The sequence below is a fragment of the Heptranchias perlo genome, chromosome 20 (assembly GCF_035084215.1).
Source record: "Heptranchias perlo isolate sHepPer1 chromosome 20, sHepPer1.hap1, whole genome shotgun sequence".
Lineage (NCBI taxonomy): Eukaryota > Metazoa > Chordata > Chondrichthyes > Hexanchiformes > Hexanchidae > Heptranchias > Heptranchias perlo.
The window spans coordinates 52,497,637-52,519,633 of NC_090344.1; the positions used below are offsets into that span (position 1 = coordinate 52,497,637).

General features: G+C 61.3%; 1 protein-coding gene across 2 annotated transcripts in view; it reads left to right on the top strand.

Annotated features, from left to right (window-relative positions):
* Positions 1-13,475, top strand: part of plat (plasminogen activator, tissue) — a 62,795-nt gene extending 49,320 nt beyond the window's left edge. For both annotated transcript variants that reach the window (XM_068001388.1, XM_068001389.1), the window contains exons 11-14: positions 6,914-7,053; positions 10,492-10,632; positions 10,742-10,890; positions 12,781-13,475. In XM_068001388.1, coding sequence (XP_067857489.1) covers positions 6,914-7,053; positions 10,492-10,632; positions 10,742-10,890; positions 12,781-12,942 — 592 coding nt within the window. In that variant the 3' untranslated portion in view covers positions 12,943-13,475. The remainder of the gene's footprint in view (positions 1-6,913; positions 7,054-10,491; positions 10,633-10,741; positions 10,891-12,780) is intronic.
* The last annotated feature ends 8,522 nt before the right edge of the window (positions 13,476-21,997 follow it).

Sequence of the window (21,997 nt, forward strand, 5' to 3'; positions counted from 1 at the left end):
GGGAGTGGTCTCTGACAGTATGGGGGAGACACACAATGGGGGGTCTCTGACAGTATAGGGGAGACACACAATGGGGGGGTCTCTGACTGTACAGGGGGAGACACACAATGGGGGGTCTCTGACTGTATAGGGGGAGACACACAATGGGGGGTCTCTGACTGTACAGGGGGAGACACACAATGGGGGGGTCTCTGACAGTACAGGGGGAGACACACAATGGGGGGGTCTCTGACTGTACAGGGGGAGACACACAATGGGGGGGTCTCTGACTGTACACGGGGAGACACACAATGGGGGGTCTCTGACAGTATGGGGGAGACACACAATGTGGGGGGGGGTCTCTGACTGTACAGGGGGAGACACACAATGGGGGGTCTCTGACTGTACAGGGGGAGACACACAATGGGGGGTCTCTGACTGTACAGGGGGAGACACACAATGGGGGGGTCTCTGACTGTACAGGGGGAGACACACAATGGGGGGTCTCTGACAGTATGGGGGAGACACACAATGGGGGGGTCTCTGACTGTATAGGGGGAGACACACAATGGGGGGGTCTCTGACAGTATGGGGGAGACACACAATGGGGGGGTCTCTGACTGTACAGGGGGAGACACACAATGGGGGGTCTCTGACTGTACAGGGGGAGACACACAATGGGGGGTCTCTGACTGTACAGGGGGAGACACACAATGGGGGGTCTCTGACTGTATAGGGGGAGACACACAATGGGGGGTCTCTGACTGTACAGGGGGAGACACACAATGGGGGGTCTCTGACTGTACAGGGGGAGACACACAATGGGGGGTCTCTGACAGTATGGGGGAGACACACAATGGGGGGGTCTCTGACTGTATACGGGGAGACACACAATGGGGGGTCTCTGACTGTACAGGGGGAGACACACAATGGGGGGTCTCTGACTGTATAGGGGGAGACACACAATGGGGGGTTGCTGACTGTATAGGGGGAGACACACAATGGGGGGTCTCTGACAGTATAGGGGGAGACACACAATGGGGGGTCTCTGACTGTACAGGGGGAGACACACAATGGGGGGGTCTCTGACTGTACAGGGGGAGACACACAATGGGGGGTCTCTGACAGTATGGGGGAGACACACAATGGGGGGGTCTCTGACTGTATAGGGGGAGACACACAATGGGGGGGTCTCTGACAGTATGGGGGAGACACACAATGGGGGGGTCTCTGACTGTACAGGGGGAGACACACAATGGGGGGTCTCTGACTGTATAGGGGGAGACACACAATGGGGGGTCTCTGACTGTACAGGGGGAGACACACAATGGGGGGTCTCTGACTGTACAGGGGGAGACACACAATGGGGGGTCTCTGACAGTATGGGGGAGACACACAATGGGGGGGTCTCTGACTGTATACGGGGAGACACACAATGGGGGGTCTCTGACTGTACAGGGGGAGACACACAATGGGGGGTCTCTGACTGTATAGGGGGAGACACACAATGGGGGGTCGCTGACTGTATAGGGGGAGACACACAATGGGGGGTCTCTGACTGTACAGGGGGAGACACACAATGGGGGGTCTCTGACAGTATGGGGGAGACACACAATGGGGGGGTCTCTGACAGTATAGGGGGAGACACACAATGGGGGGTCTCTGACTGTACAGGGGGAGACACACAATGGGGGGGTCTCTGACAGTATACGGGGAGACACACAATGGGGGGTCTCTGACAGTATTGGGGGAGACACACAATGGGGGGTCTCTGACAGTATTGGGGGAGACACACAATGGGGGGTCTCTGACTGTACAGGGGGAGACACAGAATGGGGGGGTCTCTGACAGTATAGGGGGAGACACACAATGGGGGGTCTCTGACAGTATGGGGGAGACACACAATGGGGGGTCTCTGACGGTACAGGGGGAGACACACAATGGGGGGGTCTCTGACTGTACAGGGGGAGACACACAATGGGGGGTCTCTGACTGTATAGGGGAGACACACAATGGGGGGTCTCTGACAGTATGGGGGAGACACACAATGGGGGGTCTCTGACTGTACAGGGGGAGACACACAATGGGGGGTCTCTGACTGTATAGGGGGAGACACACAATGGGGGGTCTCTGACAGTATGGGGGAGACACACAATGGGGGGTCTCTGACTGTATACGGGGAGACACACAATGGGGGGTCTCTGACCGTACAGGGGGAGACACACAATGGGGGGTCTCTGACTGTATAGGGGAGACACACAATGGGGGGTCTCTGACAGTATAGGGGGAGACACACAATGGGGGGGTCTCTAACTGTACAGGGGGAGACACACAATGGGGGGGTCTCTGACTGTACAGGGGGAGACACACAATGGGGGGTCTCTGACTGTATACGGGGAGACACACAATGGGGGGTCTCTGACTGTACAGGGGGAGACACACAATGGGGGGGTCTCTGACTGTACAGGGGGAGACACACAATGGGGGGTCTCTGACTGTATACGGGGAGACACACAATGGGGGGTCTCTGACCGTATACGGGGAGACACACAATGGGGGGTCTCTGACTGTATAGGGGAGACACACAATGGGGGGTCTCTGACAGTATAGGGGGAGACACACAATGGGGGGGTCTCTGACTGTACAGGGGGAGACACACAATGGGGGGGTCTCTGACAGTATACGGGGAGACACACAATGGGGGGTCTCTGACAGTATTGGGGGAGACACACAATGGGGGGTCTCTGACTGTATAGGGGGAGACACACAATGGGGGGGTCTCTGACTGTACAGGGGGAGACATACAATGGGGGGTCTCTGACTGTACAGGGGGAGACACACAATGGGGGGTCTCTGACAGTATAGGGGGAGACACACAATGGGGGGGTCTCTGACTGTACAGGGGGAGACACACAATGGGGGGGTCTCTGACTGTACAGGGGGAGACACACAATGGGGGGTCTCTGACAGTATAGGGGGAGACACACAATGGGGGGTCTCTGACAGTATAGGGGGAGACACACAATGGGGGGGTCTCTGACTGTACAGGGGGAGACACACAATGGGGGGGTCTCTGACTGTACAGGGGGAGACACACAATGGGGGGTCTCTGACAGTATAGGGGGAGACACACAATGGGGGGTCTCTGACAGTATAGGGGGAGACACACAATGGGGGGTCTCTGACTGTACAGGGGGAGACACACAATGGGGGGTCTCTGACTGTACAGGGGGAGACACACAATGGGGGGTCTCTGACAGTATAGGGGGAGACACACAATGGGGGGTCTCTGACTGTACAGGGGGAGACACACAATGGGGGGTCTCTGACAGTATAGGGGGAGACACACAATGGGGGGGTCTCTGACTGTACAGGGGGAGACACACAATGGGGGGTCTCTGACTGTACAGGGGGAGACACACAATGGGGGGTCTCTGACTGTACAGGGGGAGACACACAATGGGGAGTCTCTGACAGTATAGGGGGAGACACACAATGGGGGGGTCTCTGACTGTACAGGGGGAGACACACAATGGGGGGTCTCTGACTGTGCAGGGGGAGACACACAATGGGGGGGTCTCTGACTGTACAGGGGGAGACACACAATGGGGGGTCTCTGACTGTACAGGGGGAGACACACAATGGGGGGTCTCTGACTGTACAGGGGGAGACACACAATGGGGGGTCTCTGACTGTACAGGGGGAGACACACAATGGGGGGTCTCTGACTGTATAGGGGAGACACACAATGGGGGGTCTCTGACTGTACAGGGGGAGACACACAATGGGGGGGTCTCTGACAGTATTGGGGGAGACACACAATGGGGGGTCTCTGACTGTACAGGGGGAGACACACAATGGGGGGTCTCTGACTGTATAGGGGAGACACACAATGGGGGGGTCTCTGACTGTACAGGGGGAGACACACAATGGGGGGTCTCTGACAGTATGGGGGAGACACACAATGGGGGGTCTCTGACTGTACAGGGGGAGACACACAATGGGGGGTCTCTGACTGTACAGGGGGAGACACACAATGGGGGGTCTCTGACTGTACAGGGGGAGACACACAATGGGGGGTCTCTGACTGTACAGGGGGAGACACACAATGGGGGGGGGTCTCTGACTGTACAGGGGAGACACACAATGGGGGGTCTCTGACTGTACAGGGGGAGACACACAATGGGGGGTCTCTGACTGTACAGGGGGAGACACACAATGGGGGGTCTCTGACTGTACAGGGGGAGACACACAATGGGGGGGGGTCTCTGACTGTACAGGGGAGACACACAATGGGGGGGTCTCTGACTGTACAGGGGGAGACACACAATGGGGGGTCTCTGACTGTACAGGGGGAGACACACAATGGGGGGTCTCTGACTGTATAGGGGGAGACACACAATGGGGGGTCTCTGACAGTATAGGGGGAGACACACAATGGGGGGTCTCTGACTGTACAGGGGGAGACACACAATGGGGGGTCTCTGACTGTACAGGGGGAGACACACAATGGGGGGTCTCTGACTGTACAGGGGGAGACACACAATGGGGGGTCTCTGACTGTGCAGGGGGAGACACACAATGGGGGGGTCTCTGACTGTACAGGGGGAGACACACAATGGGGGGTCTCTGACTGTACAGGGGGAGACACACAATGGGGGGTCTCTGACTGTACAGGGGGAGACACACAATGGGGGGTCTCTGACTGTACAGGGGGAGACACACAATGGGGGGTCTCTGACTGTATAGGGGGAGACACACAATGGGGGGTCTCTGACAGTATAGGGGGAGACACACAATGGGGGGTCTCTGACTGTACAGGGGGAGACACACAATGGGGGGTCTCTGACTGTATAGGGGAGACACACAATGGGGGGTCTCTGACTGTACAGGGGGAGACACACAATGGGGGGGTCTCTGACAGTATTGGGGGAGACACACAATGGGGGGTCTCTGACTGTACAGGGGGAGACACACAATGGGGGGTCTCTGACTGTATAGGGGAGACACACAATGGGGGGGTCTCTGACTGTACAGGGGGAGACACACAATGGGGGGTCTCTGACAGTATTGGGGGAGACACACAATGGGGGGTCTCTGACTGTACAGGGGGAGACACACAATGGGGGGTCTCTGACTGTACAGGGGGAGACACACAATGGGGGGTCTCTGACTGTACAGGGGGAGACACACAATGGGGGGTCTCTGACTGTACAGGGGGAGACACACAATGGGGGGGGGGTCTCTGACTGTACAGGGGAGACACACAATGGGGGGTCTCTGACTGTACAGGGGGAGACACACAATGGGGGGTCTCTGACTGTACAGGGGGAGACACACAATGGGGGGTCTCTGACTGTACAGGGGGAGACACACAATGGGGGGGGGGTCTCTGACTGTACAGGGGAGACACACAATGGGGGGGTCTCTGACTGTACAGGGGGAGACACACAATGGGGGGTCTCTGACTGTACAGGGGGAGACACACAATGGGGGGTCTCTGACTGTATAGGGGGAGACACACAATGGGGGGTCTCTGACAGTATAGGGGGAGACACACAATGGGGGGTCTCTGACTGTACAGGGGGAGACACACAATGGGGGGTCTCTGACTGTATAGGGGAGACACACAATGGGGGGTCTCTGACTGTACAGGGGGAGACACACAATGGGGGGTCTCTGACTGTACAGGGGGAGACACACAATGGGGGGTCTCTGACTGTACAGGGGGAGACACACAATGGGGGGTCTCTGATTGTATAGGGGAGACACACAATGGGGGGTCTCTGACTGTACAGGGGGAGACACACAATGGGGGGTCTCTGACAGTATGGGGGAGACACACAATGGGGGGTCTCTGACTGTATAGGGGGAGACACACAATGGGGGGTCTCTGACTGTATAGGGGAGACACACAATGGGGGGTCTCTGACTGTACAGGGGGAGACACACAATGGGGGGTCTCTGACTGTATAGGGGAGACACACAATGGGGGGTCTCTGACTGTACAGGGGGAGACACACAATGGGGGGTCTCTGATTGTATAGGGGAGACACACAATGGGGGGTCTCTGACTGTACAGGGGGAGACACACAATGGGGGGTCTCTGATTGTATAGGGGAGACACACAATGGGGGGTCTCTGACTGTACAGGGGGAGACACACAATGGGGGGTCTCTGACAGTATGGGGGAGACACACAATGGGGGGTCTCTGACTGTATAGGGGGAGACACACAATGGGGGGTCTCTGACTGTATAGGGGGAGACACACAATGGGGGGTCTCTGACAGTATAGGGGGAGACACACAATGGGGGGTCTCTGACTGTACAGGGGGAGACACACAATGGGGGGTCTCTGACTGTATAGGGGAGACACACAATGGGGGGTCTCTGACTGTACAGGGGGAGACACACAATGGGGGGGTCTCTGACTGTATCGGGGGAGACACACAATGGGGGGTCTCTGACTGTACAGGGGGAGACACACAATGGGGGGTCTCTGACTGTACAGGGGGAGACACACAATGGGGGGGTCTCTGACTGTACAGGGGGAGACACACAATGGGGGGTCTCTGACTGTACAGGGGGAGACACACAATGGGGGGTCTCTGACTGTACAGACCATTGCAAATACCACTAACTGCTTCGAACACCAGTATTCCCACTCAGAAGCCACCCAATCAATGAAACCTGCCTCTCCCTCAGGATTATGGGGCCAATCGGCAGGAACCTCCACAAACATCGAGGAAACGGGGTAAACGGCTGAGTCTGGGGTTTTCGCTGGTCTGTCGCCATAGTTACTGTATCCACAGAGATTGGACCCCAAGTCTCCCCACCCCCCATTGTGTGGTGATCTTGGAAGATTCGTGCTGCTGTGTGAGAGGTTTGAAGATGCTTCAAACACATTAAGTTTATTGCTCTGTTCCCAAATAGATTCAAAACACGAGAGATGAAAGTGATCATGGGAAGAACATTTCAACAGGAACAATCTGTCAATGACCAGGTTTTGGAAGTGGAGCAGTATTTTGTACACAAGGATTATGATAATGAAGACACACACAATCACGACATTGGTAAGACCACCTTTCATCCCTCTCTCTGAGGAACTCCCCACAACAAGTGGCCTTCTCAGTCTTGGGCAATAGGACGAGGAGAGCCTGGTCCTTCCCACCCAACAGGAGGCAGGAACCAGGGACAGTGTGGTGCCAGTGGGCAGCATCTGGCTGAAAGCCGCTGTCAATCACTCCATACGTCCAGAGCCCCACAGAGCTGGAAACAATCTGACAATTAGCAGGAGCCACACAAGAATAGTGAGAAGATCATGAACGGCTCGTGATCCTGAGCCCACCAGCCCCCTGCCCCAATGGGCATACAGCTGAGAGGGTCAGTCTCTGGCCAGCTGGCGAGAGGAGGGAGTGGGGATATCCCCTCCTGATCACAATCCACTTATTGCAGTCCCAGTGGAGACAAGACCAGGGACAGTTCAAGAGCCCGTCAGTCCCCAACGAGCAGGCCCTTGGAGAACTCAACCTCACCTGGAGTGGGTCTTTACAGGGACGGAGACCACAGCCACCAATACACTGACTGCCCCACACAAACCCTCTCCTCGGTAAATGTGGTTTCTCACCTCTCCCAGGAGATGACGCGGTGGAGTGGGGAGTGTCTTATCGTGAGGCTCAGGCTGGGTGGGTCACAAGGTCGTTCGCTGCCTGACAATCGTGGTCCATGCACTTGTCGAGGTTCGTGACTGAGATAGAGGAACACTGGGTCACGTTACAGAGACTCCGACATCGCAAGTGACACCGAGGAGGGACTGAGTGTCGGGGGCACTCCCTCCACCCCTCACTCACCCACCGAGGAGGGACTGAGTGTCAGGGGGCACTCCCTCCACCCCCCACTCACCCACCGAGGAGGGACTGAGTGTCGGGGGCACTCCCTCCACCCCCCACTCACCCACCGAGGAGGGACTGAGTGTCGGGGGCACTCCCTCCACCCCCCACTCACCCACCGAGGAGGGACTGAGTGTCGGGGGCACTCCCTCCACCCCCCACTCACCCACCGAGGAGGGACTGAGTGTCGGGGGCACTCCCTCCACCCCCCACTCACCCACCGAGGAGGGACTGAGTGTCGGGGGCACTCCCTCCACCCCCCACTCACCCACCGAGGAGGGACTGAGTGTCGGGGGCACTCCCTCCACCCCCCACTCACCCACCGAGGAGGGACTGAGTGTCAGGGGCACTCCCTCCACCCCCCACTCACCCACCGAGGAGGGACTGAGTGTCGGGGGCACTCCCTCCACCCCCCACTCACCCACCGAGGAGGGACTGAGTGTCGGGGGCACTCCCTTCACTCCCAACTCACCGAGGAGGGACTGAGTGTCAGGGGCACTCCCTCCACCCCCCACTCACCCACCGAGGAGGGACTGAGTGTCAGGGGCACTCCCTTCACCCCCCACCCACCGAGGAGGGACTGAGTGTCGGGGGCACTCCCTTCACCCCCCACTCACCCACCGAGGAGGGACTGAGTGTCGGGGGCACTCCCTTCACCCCCCACTCACCCACCGAGGAGGGACTGAGTGTCGGGGGCACTCCCTCCACCCCCCACTCACCCACCGAGGAGGGACTGAGTGTCGGGGGCACTCCCTTCACCTCCCACTCACCCACCGAGGAGGGACTGAGTGTCAGGGGCACTCCCTCCACCCCCCACTCACCCACCGAGGAGGGACTGAGTGTCGGGGGCACTCCCTCCACCCCCCACTCACCCACCGAGGAGGGACTGAGTGTCAGGGGCACTCCCTCCACCCCCCACTCACCCACCGAGGAGAGACTGAGTGTCAGGGGGCACTCCCTCCACCCCCCACTCACCCACCGAGGAGGGACTGAGTGTCGGGGGCACTCCCTCCACCCCCCACTCACCCACCGAGGAGGGACTGAGTGTCGGGGGCACTCCCTCCACCCCCCACTCACCCACCGAGGAGGGACTGAGTGTCAGGGGGCACTCCCTCCACCCCCCACCCACCCACCGAGGAGGGACTGAGTGTCAGGGGTACTCCCTCCACCCCCCACTCACCCACCAAGGAGGGACTGAGTGTCAGGGGCACTCCCTCCACCCCCCACTCACCCACCGAGGAGGGACTGAGTGTCAGGGGCACTCCCTCCACCCCCCACTCACCCACCGAGGAGGGACTGAGTGTCAGGGGGCACTCCCTCCACCCCCCACTCACCCACCGAGGAGGGACTGAGTGTCAGGGGGCACTCCCTTCACCTCCCACTCACCCACCGAGGAGGGACTGAGTGTCAGGGGCACTCCCTCCACCCCCCCACTCACCCACCGAGGAGGGACTGAGTGTCAGGGGCACTCCCTCCACCCCCCACTCACCCACCGAGGAGGGACTGAGTGTCGGGGGCCTTCCCTCCACTCCCCACTCACCCACCGAGGAGGGACTGAGTGTCAGGGGCACTCCCTCCACCCCCCACTCACCCACCGAGGAGGGACTGAGTGTCAGGGGCACTCCCTTCACTCCCCACTCACCGAGGAGGGACTGAGTGTCAGGGGCACTCCCTTCACTCCCCACTCACCGAGGAGGGACTGAGTGTCAGGGGCACTCCCTTCACTCCCCACTCACCCACCGAGGAGGGACTGAGTGTCAGGGGCACTCCCTTCACTCCCCACTCACCCACCGAGGAGGGACTGAGTGTCAGGGGCACTCCCTTCACCCCCACTCACCCACCAAGGAGGGACTGAGTGTCAGGGGCACTCCCTTCACCTCCCACTCACCCACCGAGGAGGGACTGAGTGTCAGGGGCACTCCCTCCACCCCCCACTCACCCACCGAGGAGGGACTGAGTGTCGGGGGCACTCCCTCCACCCCCCACTCACCCACCGAGGAGGGACTGAGTGTCGGGGGCACTCCCTCCACCCCCCACTCACCGAGGAGGGACTGAGTGTCGGGGGCACTCCCTCCACCCCCCACTCACCCACCGAGGAGGGACTGAGTGTCAGGGGCACTCCCTCCACCCCCCACTCACCCACCGAGGAGGGACTGAGTGTCGGGGGCACTCCCTTCACTCCCTGCTCACCGAGGAGGGACTGAGTGTCAGGGGCACTCCCTTCACCCCCCACTCACCCACCGAGGAGGGACTGAGTGTCAGGGGCACTCCCTCCACCCCCCACTCACCCACCGAGGAGGGACTGAGTGTCAGGGGCACTCCCTTCACTCCCCACTCACCCACCGAGGAGGGACTGAGTGTCAGGGGCACTCCCTCCACCCCCCACTCACCCACCGAGGAGGGACTGAGTGTCAGGGGCACTCCCTTCACCCCCCACTCACCCACCGAGGAGGGACTGAGTGTCAGGGGCACTCCCTCCACCCCCCACTCACCCACCGAGGAGGGACTGAGTGTCAGGGGCACTCCCTTCACCCCCCACTCACCGAGGAGGGACTGAGTGTCAGGGGCACTCCCTTCATCCCCCACTCACCCACCCCCTTTTTTTTGGGTTTTCTCCTGCAGCACTCATCAAACTCAGGTCCAAGTCAGGCCGGTGTGTCAGGATTACCAACCACGTGCGAACAGTGTGCCTCCCTCAGGAAAGGCAGCGCCTCGCGGACTGGACCGAGTGTGAGATCTCCGGCTACGGCAAAGAGAAAGAATGTAAGTCCGTTCACTTCTTGACACGTTTCACCAGAAGCACAAGAGCAGATTGAAATGGGCCTGGTCAACGACCCGTGACCCGTGACCTGTGACCTCTCTCTCTCTGCAGATTCTGCGTTCTACTCCAAGCGACTGAAGGAGGGAAACGTGCGCCTGTTCCCAGCCAATCGCTGCACCACGGCTCACCTTCAGAACAGGACCGTCACCGAGAACATGATCTGTGCCGGGGACACCCGGGGCAAAGACGATGCCTGCAAGGTTAGTGAAGATCAACAGGAGCAGGAACTCTGCACCCAGGCTCGGGGCCTGCTCCGAAACCTTGGGCGGAAACGCACGCACCCAGCCTGGGACTCCAGGGCCCCGAATCTCACCCCCGTTTGCGGGTGGGAATGGGAAACCCGACAGGTTTGGGCCTCGGACCCCTTTCATGGGACGAGGAGTGGGCTCATTTCATCTGATCCAAATCAGCCCCAAATTACTGGGAGAAATCTGGGCAGAAGGAGTGTCACACTGAGGACCCAGCCTGCTTCCCCTTCTGATGCTCTTAATTCACAGAACGACACAGCACACAAGGAGGCCATTTGACCCATCGTGCCTGTGCTGGCTCTTTGAAAGAGCTGTCCAATTAGTCCCACTCCCCCCGCGCTCTCCCCATTGCCCTGTAATTATTCCCCCTTCAAAGTATTTCAGAACATAAGAAATAGGAGCAGGAGTGGGCCATTCGGCCCCTCGAGCCTGCTCCACCATTCAATACGATCATGGCTGATCTGATTCTCCAATTCCCTTTTCAAAGTTACTATTGAACCTGCTTCCACCGCCCTGTCAGGCAGCACATTCCAGATAGTGACGACTTGTCCCCTCCATCCCGCTCCCCCTCCAGTGACTGTCCTCTCCGCTCCATCCCGCTCCCCCTCCAGTGACGGTCCTGTCCCCTCCATCCCACTCCCCCCTCCAGTGACTGTCCTGTCCCCTCCATCCCGCTCCCCCCTCCAGTGGCCGTCCCGCCCCCTCCATCCCGCTCCCCCCTCCAGTGACTGTCCTGTCCCCTCCATCCCGCTCCCCCCTCCAGTGACTGTCCTGTCCCCTCCATCCCGCTCCCCCCTCCAGTGACGGTCCTGTCCCCTCCATCCCGCTCCCCCCTCCAGTGACTGTCCTGTCCCCTCCATCCCGCTCCCCCTCCAGTGACTGTCCTGTCCCCTCCATCCCGCTCCCCCTCCAGTGACTGTCCTGTCCCCTCCATCCCGCTCCCCCCTCCAGTGGCCGTCCCGCCCCCTCCATCCCGCTCCCCCTCCAGTGGCCCTCCTCCCTGCTCCCTGCTCCCAGTTGTCTCTCCGCACGCAGCCTGAGTTCTGAATTGTGCTGTGGGTGTAAACAGCCCAAGGTGGAGAGAGTGTGAGGATATTCACCCTCCCAGTAACAGGGCCGGTGTGAGTTCCAGTGGGAGAAGTGATGGAGCAGCTGGTGAGGGGCCCGGAGAGACCAACAATCACACAGTGGACAAGGTCAAATCTCAGCATTCAAAACCTCACTCAATGGCCGAGGGGGGGGGGGGTGAGGGGGGGTGAGGGTGAGGGGGGGGTGAGGGTGAGGGGGGGGTGAGGGTGGGGGGGGGGGGGGTGAGGGTGTGACCCCTCACTGTGAGTACGGTGACCTGTTCGGAGGAGCTCGGGTTCCTGGTTCGGGCTGAATTATTTGTCTTCTGTTGGGCTGGAACTGGAGTTCAATAATGAGTTGGAGGGGGGGGTAACGAGGGGGGGTAACGAGGGGAGGGTAACGAGGGGAGGGTAACGAGGGGAGGGTAACGAGGGGGGGGTAACGAGGGGGGGGTAACGAGGGGAGGGTAACGAGGGGGGGTAACGAGGGGGGGTAACGAGGGGGGGGTAACGAGGGGGGGTAAAACGAGGGGGGGTAACGAGGGGGGGGGTAACGAGGGGGGGGGTAATGAGGGGGGGGTAACAAGGGGGGGGTAACGAGGGGGGTAATGAGGGGGGTAACGAGGGGGGGTAATGAGGGGGGGTTTCTGCTCCTGTCACCCCCCACCCCCCGCCCTGCTGGAAAGTGCTTGTCTGGATATGAGCTCGGCTAGCGATGGCTTCCAAGGACGAATAGCCTGCCCTGACCCCGCCTTTCTTTGTTCCCATTCCACAGGGCGATTCTGGGGGCCCCCTGGTCTGTGAGAACGAGGGCCGCATGAACCTGTATGGAATTATCAGCTGGGGAATCGGCTGTGGGAAACCAGGAATGCCGGGAGTTTACACCAAGGTCACCAACTATCTGGACTGGATCCAGAGTCACATGACCAGCGCCTGAATCCCAACGACTCCCACAGTCTGAGCATCGCCTCCACCCCGAGCAAAACTTCACTCCCAGGAAAGACGCTGCCCCTCAGGAACCCGGCCTCAACTCCAACCCAAGGCACTGGACGATGGAGGCCCAACCCCTGGCTTACTGCAGGGGCAATGCATCAAGTGATGAGCACTCACCTTCCCAGCTCACTGGACAATGAGTTGCCGCTGGTGTGGGTTCAGTCCCATTGATCAGTGGATCAATGTTCGGGGCACTGTCCCTCACTGCCCTCTTCAATGTTCCACTTTCAACCTGTTTGTACCGATTCCTCTCCCTTGCAGGAGCTGCAGCCGTGCAGGGGTCACGGGTCAGTCCGACCCCCCCCCTCCCCCGAGGTCATGGGTCAGTCCGACCCCCCCCCCTGAGGTCACGGGTCAGTCCGACCCCCCCCTCCCCCGAGGTCACGGGTCAGTCCGACCCCCCCTCCCCCGAGGTCACGGGTCAGTCCGACCCCCCCCCTGAGGTCACGGGTCAGTCCGACCCCCCCACTGAGGTCACGGGTCAGTCCGACCCCCCCTCCTCCCCCGAGGTCACGGGTCAGTCCGACCCCCCCCTCCCCCGAGGTCACGGGTCAGTCCCGACCCCCCCCCCCCCTCCCCCGAGGTCACGGGTCAGTCCGAGACCCCCCCCTCCCCCGAGGTCACGGGTCAGTCCGACCCCCCCACTGAGGTCACGGGTCAGTCCGAGACCCCCCCCCTCCCCCCGAGGTCACGGGTCAGTCCGACCCCCCCCCCCCCTCCCCCGAGGTCACGGGTCAGTCCGACCCCCCCCTCCCTGAGGTCACGGGTCAGTCCGACCCCCCCCCCCTCCCTGAGGTCACGGGTCAGTCCGACCCCCCCCCCCTCCCCTGAGGTCACGGGTCAGTCCGACCCCCCCCCCCCTCCCTGAGGTCACGGGTCAGTCTGACCCCCCCCCTGAGGTCACGGGTCAGTCCGACCCCCCCACTGAGGTCACGGGTCAGTCCGACCCCCCCACTGAGGTCACGGGTCAGTCCGACCCCCCCCCCCCCCGAGGTCACGGGTCAGTCCGACCCCCCCCCCCCTCCCCCGAGGTCACGGGTCAGTCCGACCCCCCCCCCCCCTCCCTGAGGTCACGGGTCAGTCCGACCCCCCCCCTCCCCCGAGGTCACGGGTCAGTCCGACCCCCCCCCCGAGGTCACGGGTCAGTCCGACCCCCCCCCCCGAGGTCACGGGTCAGTCCGACCCCCCCCCCGAGGTCACGGGTCAGTCCGACCCCCCCCCCCTCCCCCGAGGTCACGGGTCAGTCCGACCCCCCCCTCCCCCGAGGTCACGGGTCAGTCCGACCCCCCCCCCCCCCCGAGGTCACGGGTCAGTCCGACCCCCCCACTGAGGTCACGGGTCAGTCCGACCCCCCCCCCCCGAGGTCACGGGTCAGTCCGACCCTCCCCTCCCAAGGTCACGGGTCAGTCCGACCCCCCCCCCTGAGGTCACGGGTCAGTCCGACCCCCCCCTCCCCCGAGGTCACGGGTCAGTCCGACCCCCCCCCTCCCCCGAGGTCACGGGTCAGTCCGACCCCCCCCCCTGAGGTCACGGGTCAGTCCGACCCCCCCCCCCCCCCCGAGGTCACGGGTCAGTCCGACCCCCCCCCCCCCCCCGAGGTCACGGGTCAGTCCGACCCCCCCCCCCTCCCCCGAGGTCATGGGTCAGTCCGACCCCCCCCCCTCCCCCGAGGTCACGGGTCAGTCCGACCCCCCCCCTCCCTGAGGTCAGGGGTCAGTCCGTGGTCCCTTTAATACGCAGCTTTTTTCCTCCATTTTGTAGCATTCCACAAAGGAACAGACACAGGCTGCTGAGGGGCCTGGGCCTGAGCCTGGGCCTGGGCCTGGGCCTGGATCTGAGTCTGGGCCTGGGCCTGAGCCTGGATCTGGATCTGGATCTGGGCCTGGCCTGAGCTTGAGCCTGGGCCTGGATCTGGATCTGGATCTGGGCCTGGGCCTGAGTCTGGGCCTGGGCCTGAGTCTGGGCCTGAGCCTGTGTCTGGGCCTGGATCTGGATCTGGATCTGGGCCTGGGCCTGAGCTTGAGCCTGGGCCTGAGTCACACACGACAGGGACAAAAGACTGAGCCCTCTCCTATCATTCCAGCTGAGCAGCGGGAAAAGAATCCGAACATTTCAAAGTCTTTCTTTGTCTGATAAAAACCCTATTTGTCTAAGAATTGTTTTGTTCGTTCGTTGCCCACCTGATGACCAGGTGAGCAGGTCCCCTTTCGATGAGCTGAACTCTGGCAAGGCCGGCCCAATTCTTCACTCAGTCCTTCTCCTGCAGCCGAGATTGTCCATCGCTGATTGATGGCTCTCCTCTCTGCACATTTCAATCTTGCCTCACCCCGACTCCTGCCATTCTCAATAATCAGAGATTCCAAATATATTTTTAAGCTTATTGCTCCAAGAATACTGTGAATTAACTCTTACTTGCTGCATACACTTGTCTTTTTGTGGCTGGGAGTCGGGAGTGGGCAGTTGTTCTGGTGAAGAGGTCAGTGGATGATTGAAACGTCCAATCCCCATTCAATAACAGACTCGTTCATCGTTCACTGAGTACAGCAGCGGCTGGAAACAGTATTGTCTCAATCAAGGGCTCCAACAAGGTGCAACCAATACCTGATCTGTGTGTGTGGGGGTCAGTCTCTGTGTGTGTGTGGGGGTCAGTCTGTGTGTGTGTGTGTGGGGGTCAGTCTCTGTGTGTGTGTGGGGGTCAGTCTGTGTGTGTGTGTGTGTGTGTGTGGGGCAGTCTGTGTGTGTGTGTGTGTGTGGGGCAGTCTGTGTGTGTGTGTGTGTGTGTGTGTGTGTGGGGCAGTCTGTGTGTGTGTGTGGGGGTCAGTCTCTGTGTGTGTGTGGGGGTCAGTCTGTGTGTGTGTGTGGGGGTCAGTCTGTGTGTGTGTGTGGGGGTCAGTCTGTGTGTGTGTGTGGGGGTCAGTCTGTGTGTGTGTGGGGGTCAGTCTGTGTGTGTGTGTGTGTGGGTCAGTCTGTGTGTGTGTGTGTGGGTCAGTCTGTGTGTGTGTGTGTGGGTCAGTCTCTGTGTGTGTGTGGGGGGGTCAGTCTGTGTGTGTGTGTGGGGGGGTCAGTCTGTGTGTGTGTGTGTGTGTGTGTGGGGGGTCAGTCTGTGTGTGTGTGTGTGGGTCAGTCTCTGTGTGTGTGTGTGTGTCAGTCTGTGTGTGTGGGGGTCAGTCTCTGTGTGTGTGTGGGGGGTCAGTCTGTGTGTGTGTGTGTGGGTCAGTCTCTGTGTGTGTGTGTGTGTCAGTCTGTGTGTGTGGGGGTCAGTCTCTGTGTGTGTGTGTGGGTCAGTCTGTGTGTGTGTGTGGGTCAGTCTGTGTGTGTGTGTGGGTCAGTCTGTGTGTGTGTGTGGGTCAGTCTGTGTGTGTGTGTGGGTCAGTCTGTGTGTGTGTGTGGGTCAGTCTGTGTGTGTGTGTGGGTCAGTCTGTGTGTGTGTGTGGGTCAGTCTGTGTGTGTGTGTGTGGGTCAGTCTGTGTGTGTGTGTGGGTCAGTCTGTGTGTGTGTGTGGGTCAGTCTGTGTGTGTGTGTGGGTCAGTCTGTGTGTGTGTGTGTGGGTCAGTCTGTGTGTGTGTGTGGGTCAGTCTGTGTGTGTGTGTGGGTCAGTCTGTGTGTGTGTGTGGGTCAGTCTGTGTGTGTGTGTGTGGGTCAGTCTGTGTGTGTGTGTGTGTGTGTGGGTCAGTCTGTGTGTGTGTGTGTGTGTGTGGGTCAGTCTGTGTGTGTGTGTGTGTGTGTGGGTCAGTCTGTGGGTCCAGTGACCTGTATGTGAGGAGCAGCAGGGACCAGACTCTGAATCCCAGCTCAATCACAGTCACTAAGTGCAGGCCTCAATCTGAGCAGCTCAGACTGGGGCTCGGGGGTTGCAGTCTGCTCCCAAAATATTCTGCACAGACACAAGTTTACAAAATGAGGAACTCAATGCAGTTGGGAATTCCTGGTTCCGCTTAACACAAACTGGACTGCAACAAAATCTGAACTGATTGGTTAAATCTCCAGGGTCCAAAAACAAATCTGCAATCTCCATCAGACTCACCTAAACCTGAGACAGTGTGCCTGCACATCTGTGTGTGTGACTGTGTCTGCACATCTGTACATCCACCTTCACCGTCTGCCTGATTCTCCGCAGTGTACACTTTCACTGTACACCCTGTGAAAAGTGGAAATATTTAGAATCATAGAATCATAGAAGTTTACAACATGGAAACAGGCCCTTCGGCCCAACATGTCCATGTCGCCCAGTTTATACCACTAAGCTAGTCCCAATTGCCTGCACTTGGCCCATATCCCTCTATACCCATCTTACCCATGTAACTGTCCAAATGCTTTTTAAAAGACAAAATTGTTCCCGCCTCTACTACTGCCTCTGGCAGCTCGTTCCAGACACTCACCACCCTTTGAGTGAAAAAATTGCCCCTCTGGACCCTTTTGTATCTCTCCCCTCTCACCTTAAATCTATGTCCGCTCGTTATAGACTCCCCTACCTTTGGGAAAAGATTTTGACTATCGACCTTATCTATGCCCCTCATTATTTTATGGACTTCTATAAGATCACCCCCAAACCTCCTACTCTCCAGGGAAAAAAGTCCCAGTCTGTCTAACCTCTCCCTATAAGTCAAACCATCAAGTCCCGGTAGCATTCTAGTAAATCTTTTCTGCACTCTTTCTAGTTTAATAATATCCTTTCTATAATAGGGTGACCAGAACTGTACACAGTATTCCAAGTGTAGCCTTACTAATGTCTTGTACAACTTCAACAAGACATCCCAACTCCTGTATTCAATGTTCTGACCAATGAAACCAAGCATGCTGAATGCCTCCTTCACCTTAACCATTCCTATGTACTGAAATATTTATTATTCTATATTTTGAATGTTCTAAGATATTGTTTGTTACGCTGGATGATATTAATACATTATTTAAAGATTTTGCATCACACATTCCTTTTTTTTTAATAAAAATTGAAATTCTCTTTATTTTGTCCAGTTCTGAGTTTGCTGCTGTGAGTGGGCATGGCCCAGATTTACTCCAGTCCTGCTCTCTGTCCAAAATCTCTGACATTAATCTTCAATCAATGGCTCCTTATTCTAGATCCAATGGAAAGAGTCTCTTTCTATCAATTCCCACCCATCCCTTCAGAATGTGATCAAATTGGTGTTGTAAAGAAGGCAGGGAGCAGGCGAACCTGGAGCAGCAAACAGTGAGCCTGACTGAATCTGATCCACAGACTCCCTGTCTCTAGACTCAGATCGGCAGCAGGCCTGGGACAGGGCGCGGACAGGGCGTGGACAGGGCGAGGACAGGGCGCGGACAGGGCGCGGACAGGGCGAGGACAGGGCGAGGTCAGGGCGAGGACAGGGCGAGGACAGGGCGAGGTCAGGGCGCGGACAGGGCGAGGTCAGGGCGCGGACAGGGCGAGGTCAGGGCGAGGTCAGGGCGAGGTCAGGGCGCGGACAGGGCGAGGTCAGGGCGAGGACAGGGCGAGGACAGGGCGAGGACAGGGCGAGGACAGGGCGAGGTCAGGGCGCGGACAGGGCGAGGTCAGGGCGCGGACAGGGCGAGGACAGGGCGAGGACAGGGAGACAGGGCGAGGACAGGGCGAGGTCAGGGCGAGGTCAGGGCGAGGTCAGGGCGAGGTCAGGGCGCGGACAGGGCGAGGACAGGGCGAGGACAGGGCGAGGTCAGGGAGAGGACAGGGCGAGGACAGGGCGAGGTCAGGGCGCGGACAGGGCGAGGTCAGGGCGCGGACAGGGCGCGGACAGGGCGAGGACAGGGCGAGGACAGGGAGACAGGGCGAGGTCAGGGCGAGGACAGGGCGAGGACAGGGAGAGGACAGGGCGAGGTCAGGGCGCGGACAGGGCGAGGTCAGGGCGCGGACAGGGCGAGGACAGGGCGAGGACAGGGCGAGGACAGGGAGACAGGGCGAGGACAGGGCGAGGTCAGGGAGAGGACAGGGCGAGGACAGGGCGAGGTCAGGGCGCGGACAGGGCGAGGTCAGGGCGCGGACAGGGCGAGGACAGGGAGACAGGGCGAGGACAGGGCGAGGACAGGGCGAGGACAGGGCGAGGTCAGGGCGAGGTCAGGGCGAGGTCAGGGCGAGGACAGGGCGAGGTCAGGGCGAGGACAGGGCGAGGACAGGGCGAGGACAGGGCGAGGACAGGGAGAGGACAGGGCGAGGACAGGGCGAGGTCAGGGCGAGGACAGGGCGAGGACAGGGCGAGGACAGGGCGCGGACAGGGCGAGGTCAGGGAGAGGACAGGGCGAGGTCAGGGCGCGGACAGGGCGAGGTCAGGGCGCGGACAGGGCGAGGACAGGGCGAGGACAGGGAGACAGGGCGAGGACAGGGCGAGGTCAGGGCGAGGTCAGGGCGAGGTCAGGGCGCGGACAGGGCGAGGACAGGGCGAGGTCAGGGAGAGGACAGGGCGAGGACAGGGCGAGGTCAGGGCGCGGACAGGGCGAGGTCAGGGCGCGGACAGGGCGCGGACAGGGCGAGGACAGGGCGAGGACAGGGAGACAGGGCGAGGTCAGGGCGAGGACAGGGAGAGGACAGGGCGAGGACAGGGAGAGGACAGGGCGAGGTCAGGGCGCGGACAGGGCGAGGTCAGGGCGCGGACAGGGCGAGGACAGGGCGAGGACAGGGAGACAGGGCGAGGACAGGGCGAGGTCAGGGAGAGGACAGGGCGAGGACAGGGCGAGGTCAGGGCGCGGACAGGGCGAGGTCAGGGCGCGGACAGGGCGAGGACAGGGCGAGGACAGGGAGACAGGGCGAGGACAGGGCGAGGACAGGGCGAGGACAGGGCGAGGTCAGGGCGAGGTCAGGGCGAGGTCAGGGCGAGGACAGGGCGAGGTCAGGGCGAGGACAGGGCGAGGACAGGGCGAGGACAGGGAGAGGACAGGGCGAGGACAGGGCGAGGACAGGGCGAGGTCAGGGCGAGGACAGGGCGAGGACAGGGCGAGGACAGGGCGCGGACAGGGCGCGGACAGGGCGAGGTCAGGGAGAGGACAGGGCGAGGTCAGGGCGCGGACAGGGCGAGGTCAGGGCGAGGACAGGGCGAGGACAGGGCGAGGACAGGGAGACAGGGAGATGTCAGGGCGAGGACAGGGAGAGGACAGGGCGAGGACAGGGAGACAGGGAGAGGTCAGGGCGAGGACAGGGAGAGGACAGGGCGAGGTCAGGGCGAGGTCAGGGCGAGGACAGGGAGAGGACAGGGCGAGGACAGGGCGAGGTCAGGGCGAGGTCAGGGCGAGGTCAGGGCGAGGACAGGGCGAGGACAGGGAGAGGACAGGGCGCGGACAGGGCGAGGACAGGGAGACAGGGCGAGGACAGGGAGAGGTCAGGGCGAGGACAGGGCGAGGACAGGGAGAGGACAGGGCGAGGTCAGGGAGAGGACAGGGCGAGGACAGGGCGAGGACAGGGCGAGGACAGGGAGAGGACAGGGCGAGGTCAGGGCGAGGTCAGGGCGAGGACAGGGCGAGGACAGGGCGAGGTCAGGGCGAGGTCAGGGCGAGGACAGGGCGAGGACAGGGAGAGGACAGGGCGAGGTCAGGGCGAGGACAGGGAGAGGACAGGGCGAGGACAGGGCGAGGACAGGGCGCGGACAGGGCGAGGACAGGGCGCGGACAGGGCGAGGTCAGGGAGAGGACAGGGCGAGGACAGGGCGAGGTCAGGGCGAGGACAGGGCGAGGACAGGGCGAGGACAGGGCGAGGACAGGGCGAGGTCAGGGCGCGGACAGGGCGAGGTCAGGGCGAGGACAGGGCGAGGACAGGGCGAGGACAGGGCGAGGACAGGGCGAGGTCAGGGCGAGGACAGGGCGAGGACAGGGCGAGGTCAGGGCGAGGTCAGGGCGAGGACAGGGCGAGGACAGGGCGAGGACAGGGCGAGGACAGGGAGACAGGGCGAGGACAGGGAGAGGTCAGGGCGAGGACAGGGAGAGGACAGGGCGAGGACAGGGCGAGGTCAGGGCGCGGACAGGGCGAGGACAGGGCGAGGACAGGGAGACAGGGCGAGGACAGGGCGAGGACAGGGCGAGGTCAGGGCGAGGTCAGGGCGAGGACAGGGCGAGGACAGGGCGAGGACAGGGAGAGGACAGGGAGAGGACAGGGCGAGGACAGGGCGAGGTCAGGGCGCGGACAGGGCGAGGTCAGGGCGAGGACAGGGCGAGAACAGGGCGAGGTCAGGGCGAGGACAGGGCGAGGTCAGGGCGAGGACAGGGCGAGGACAGGGCGAGGACAGGGAGACAGGGCGAGGACAGGGAGAGGTCAGGGCGAGGACAGGGCGAGGACAGGGAGAGGACAGGGCGAGGTCAGGGCGAGGTCAGGGCGAGGTCAGGGCGAGGACAGGGCGAGGTCAGGGCGAGGACAGGGCGAGGACAGGGCGAGGACAGGGCGAGGTCAGGGCGAGGTCAGGGCGAGGACAGGGCGAGGACAGGGCGAGGACAGGGAGAGGACAGGGAGAGGACAGGGCGAGGACAGGGCGAGGTCAGGGCGAGGACAGGGCGAGGACAGGGCGAGGACAGGGCGAGGACAGGGCGCGGACAGGGCGCGGACAGGGCGAGGTCAGGGAGAGGACAGGGCGAGGTCAGGGCGCGGACAGGGCGAGGTCAGGGCGAGGACAGGGCGAGGACAGGGAGAGGACAGGGCGAGGACAGGGAGACAGGGAGAGGTCAGGGCGAGGACAGGGAGAGGACAGGGCGAGGTCAGGGCGAGGTCAGGGCGAGGACAGGGAGAGGACAGGGCGAGGACAGGGCGAGGTCAGGGCGAGGTCAGGGCGAGGTCAGGGCGAGGACAGGGAGAGGACAGGGCGAGGACAGGGCGAGGACAGGGCGAGGACAGGGAGAGGTCAGGGCGCGGACAGGGAGAGGTCAGGGCGCGGACAGGGCGAGGTCAGGGCGAGGACAGGGCGAGGACAGGGCGCGGACAGGGCGAGGTCAGGGCGAGGTCAGGGCGAGGTCAGGGCGAGGACAGGGCGAGGACAGGGCGAGGACAGGGAGACAGGGCGAGGACAGGGAGA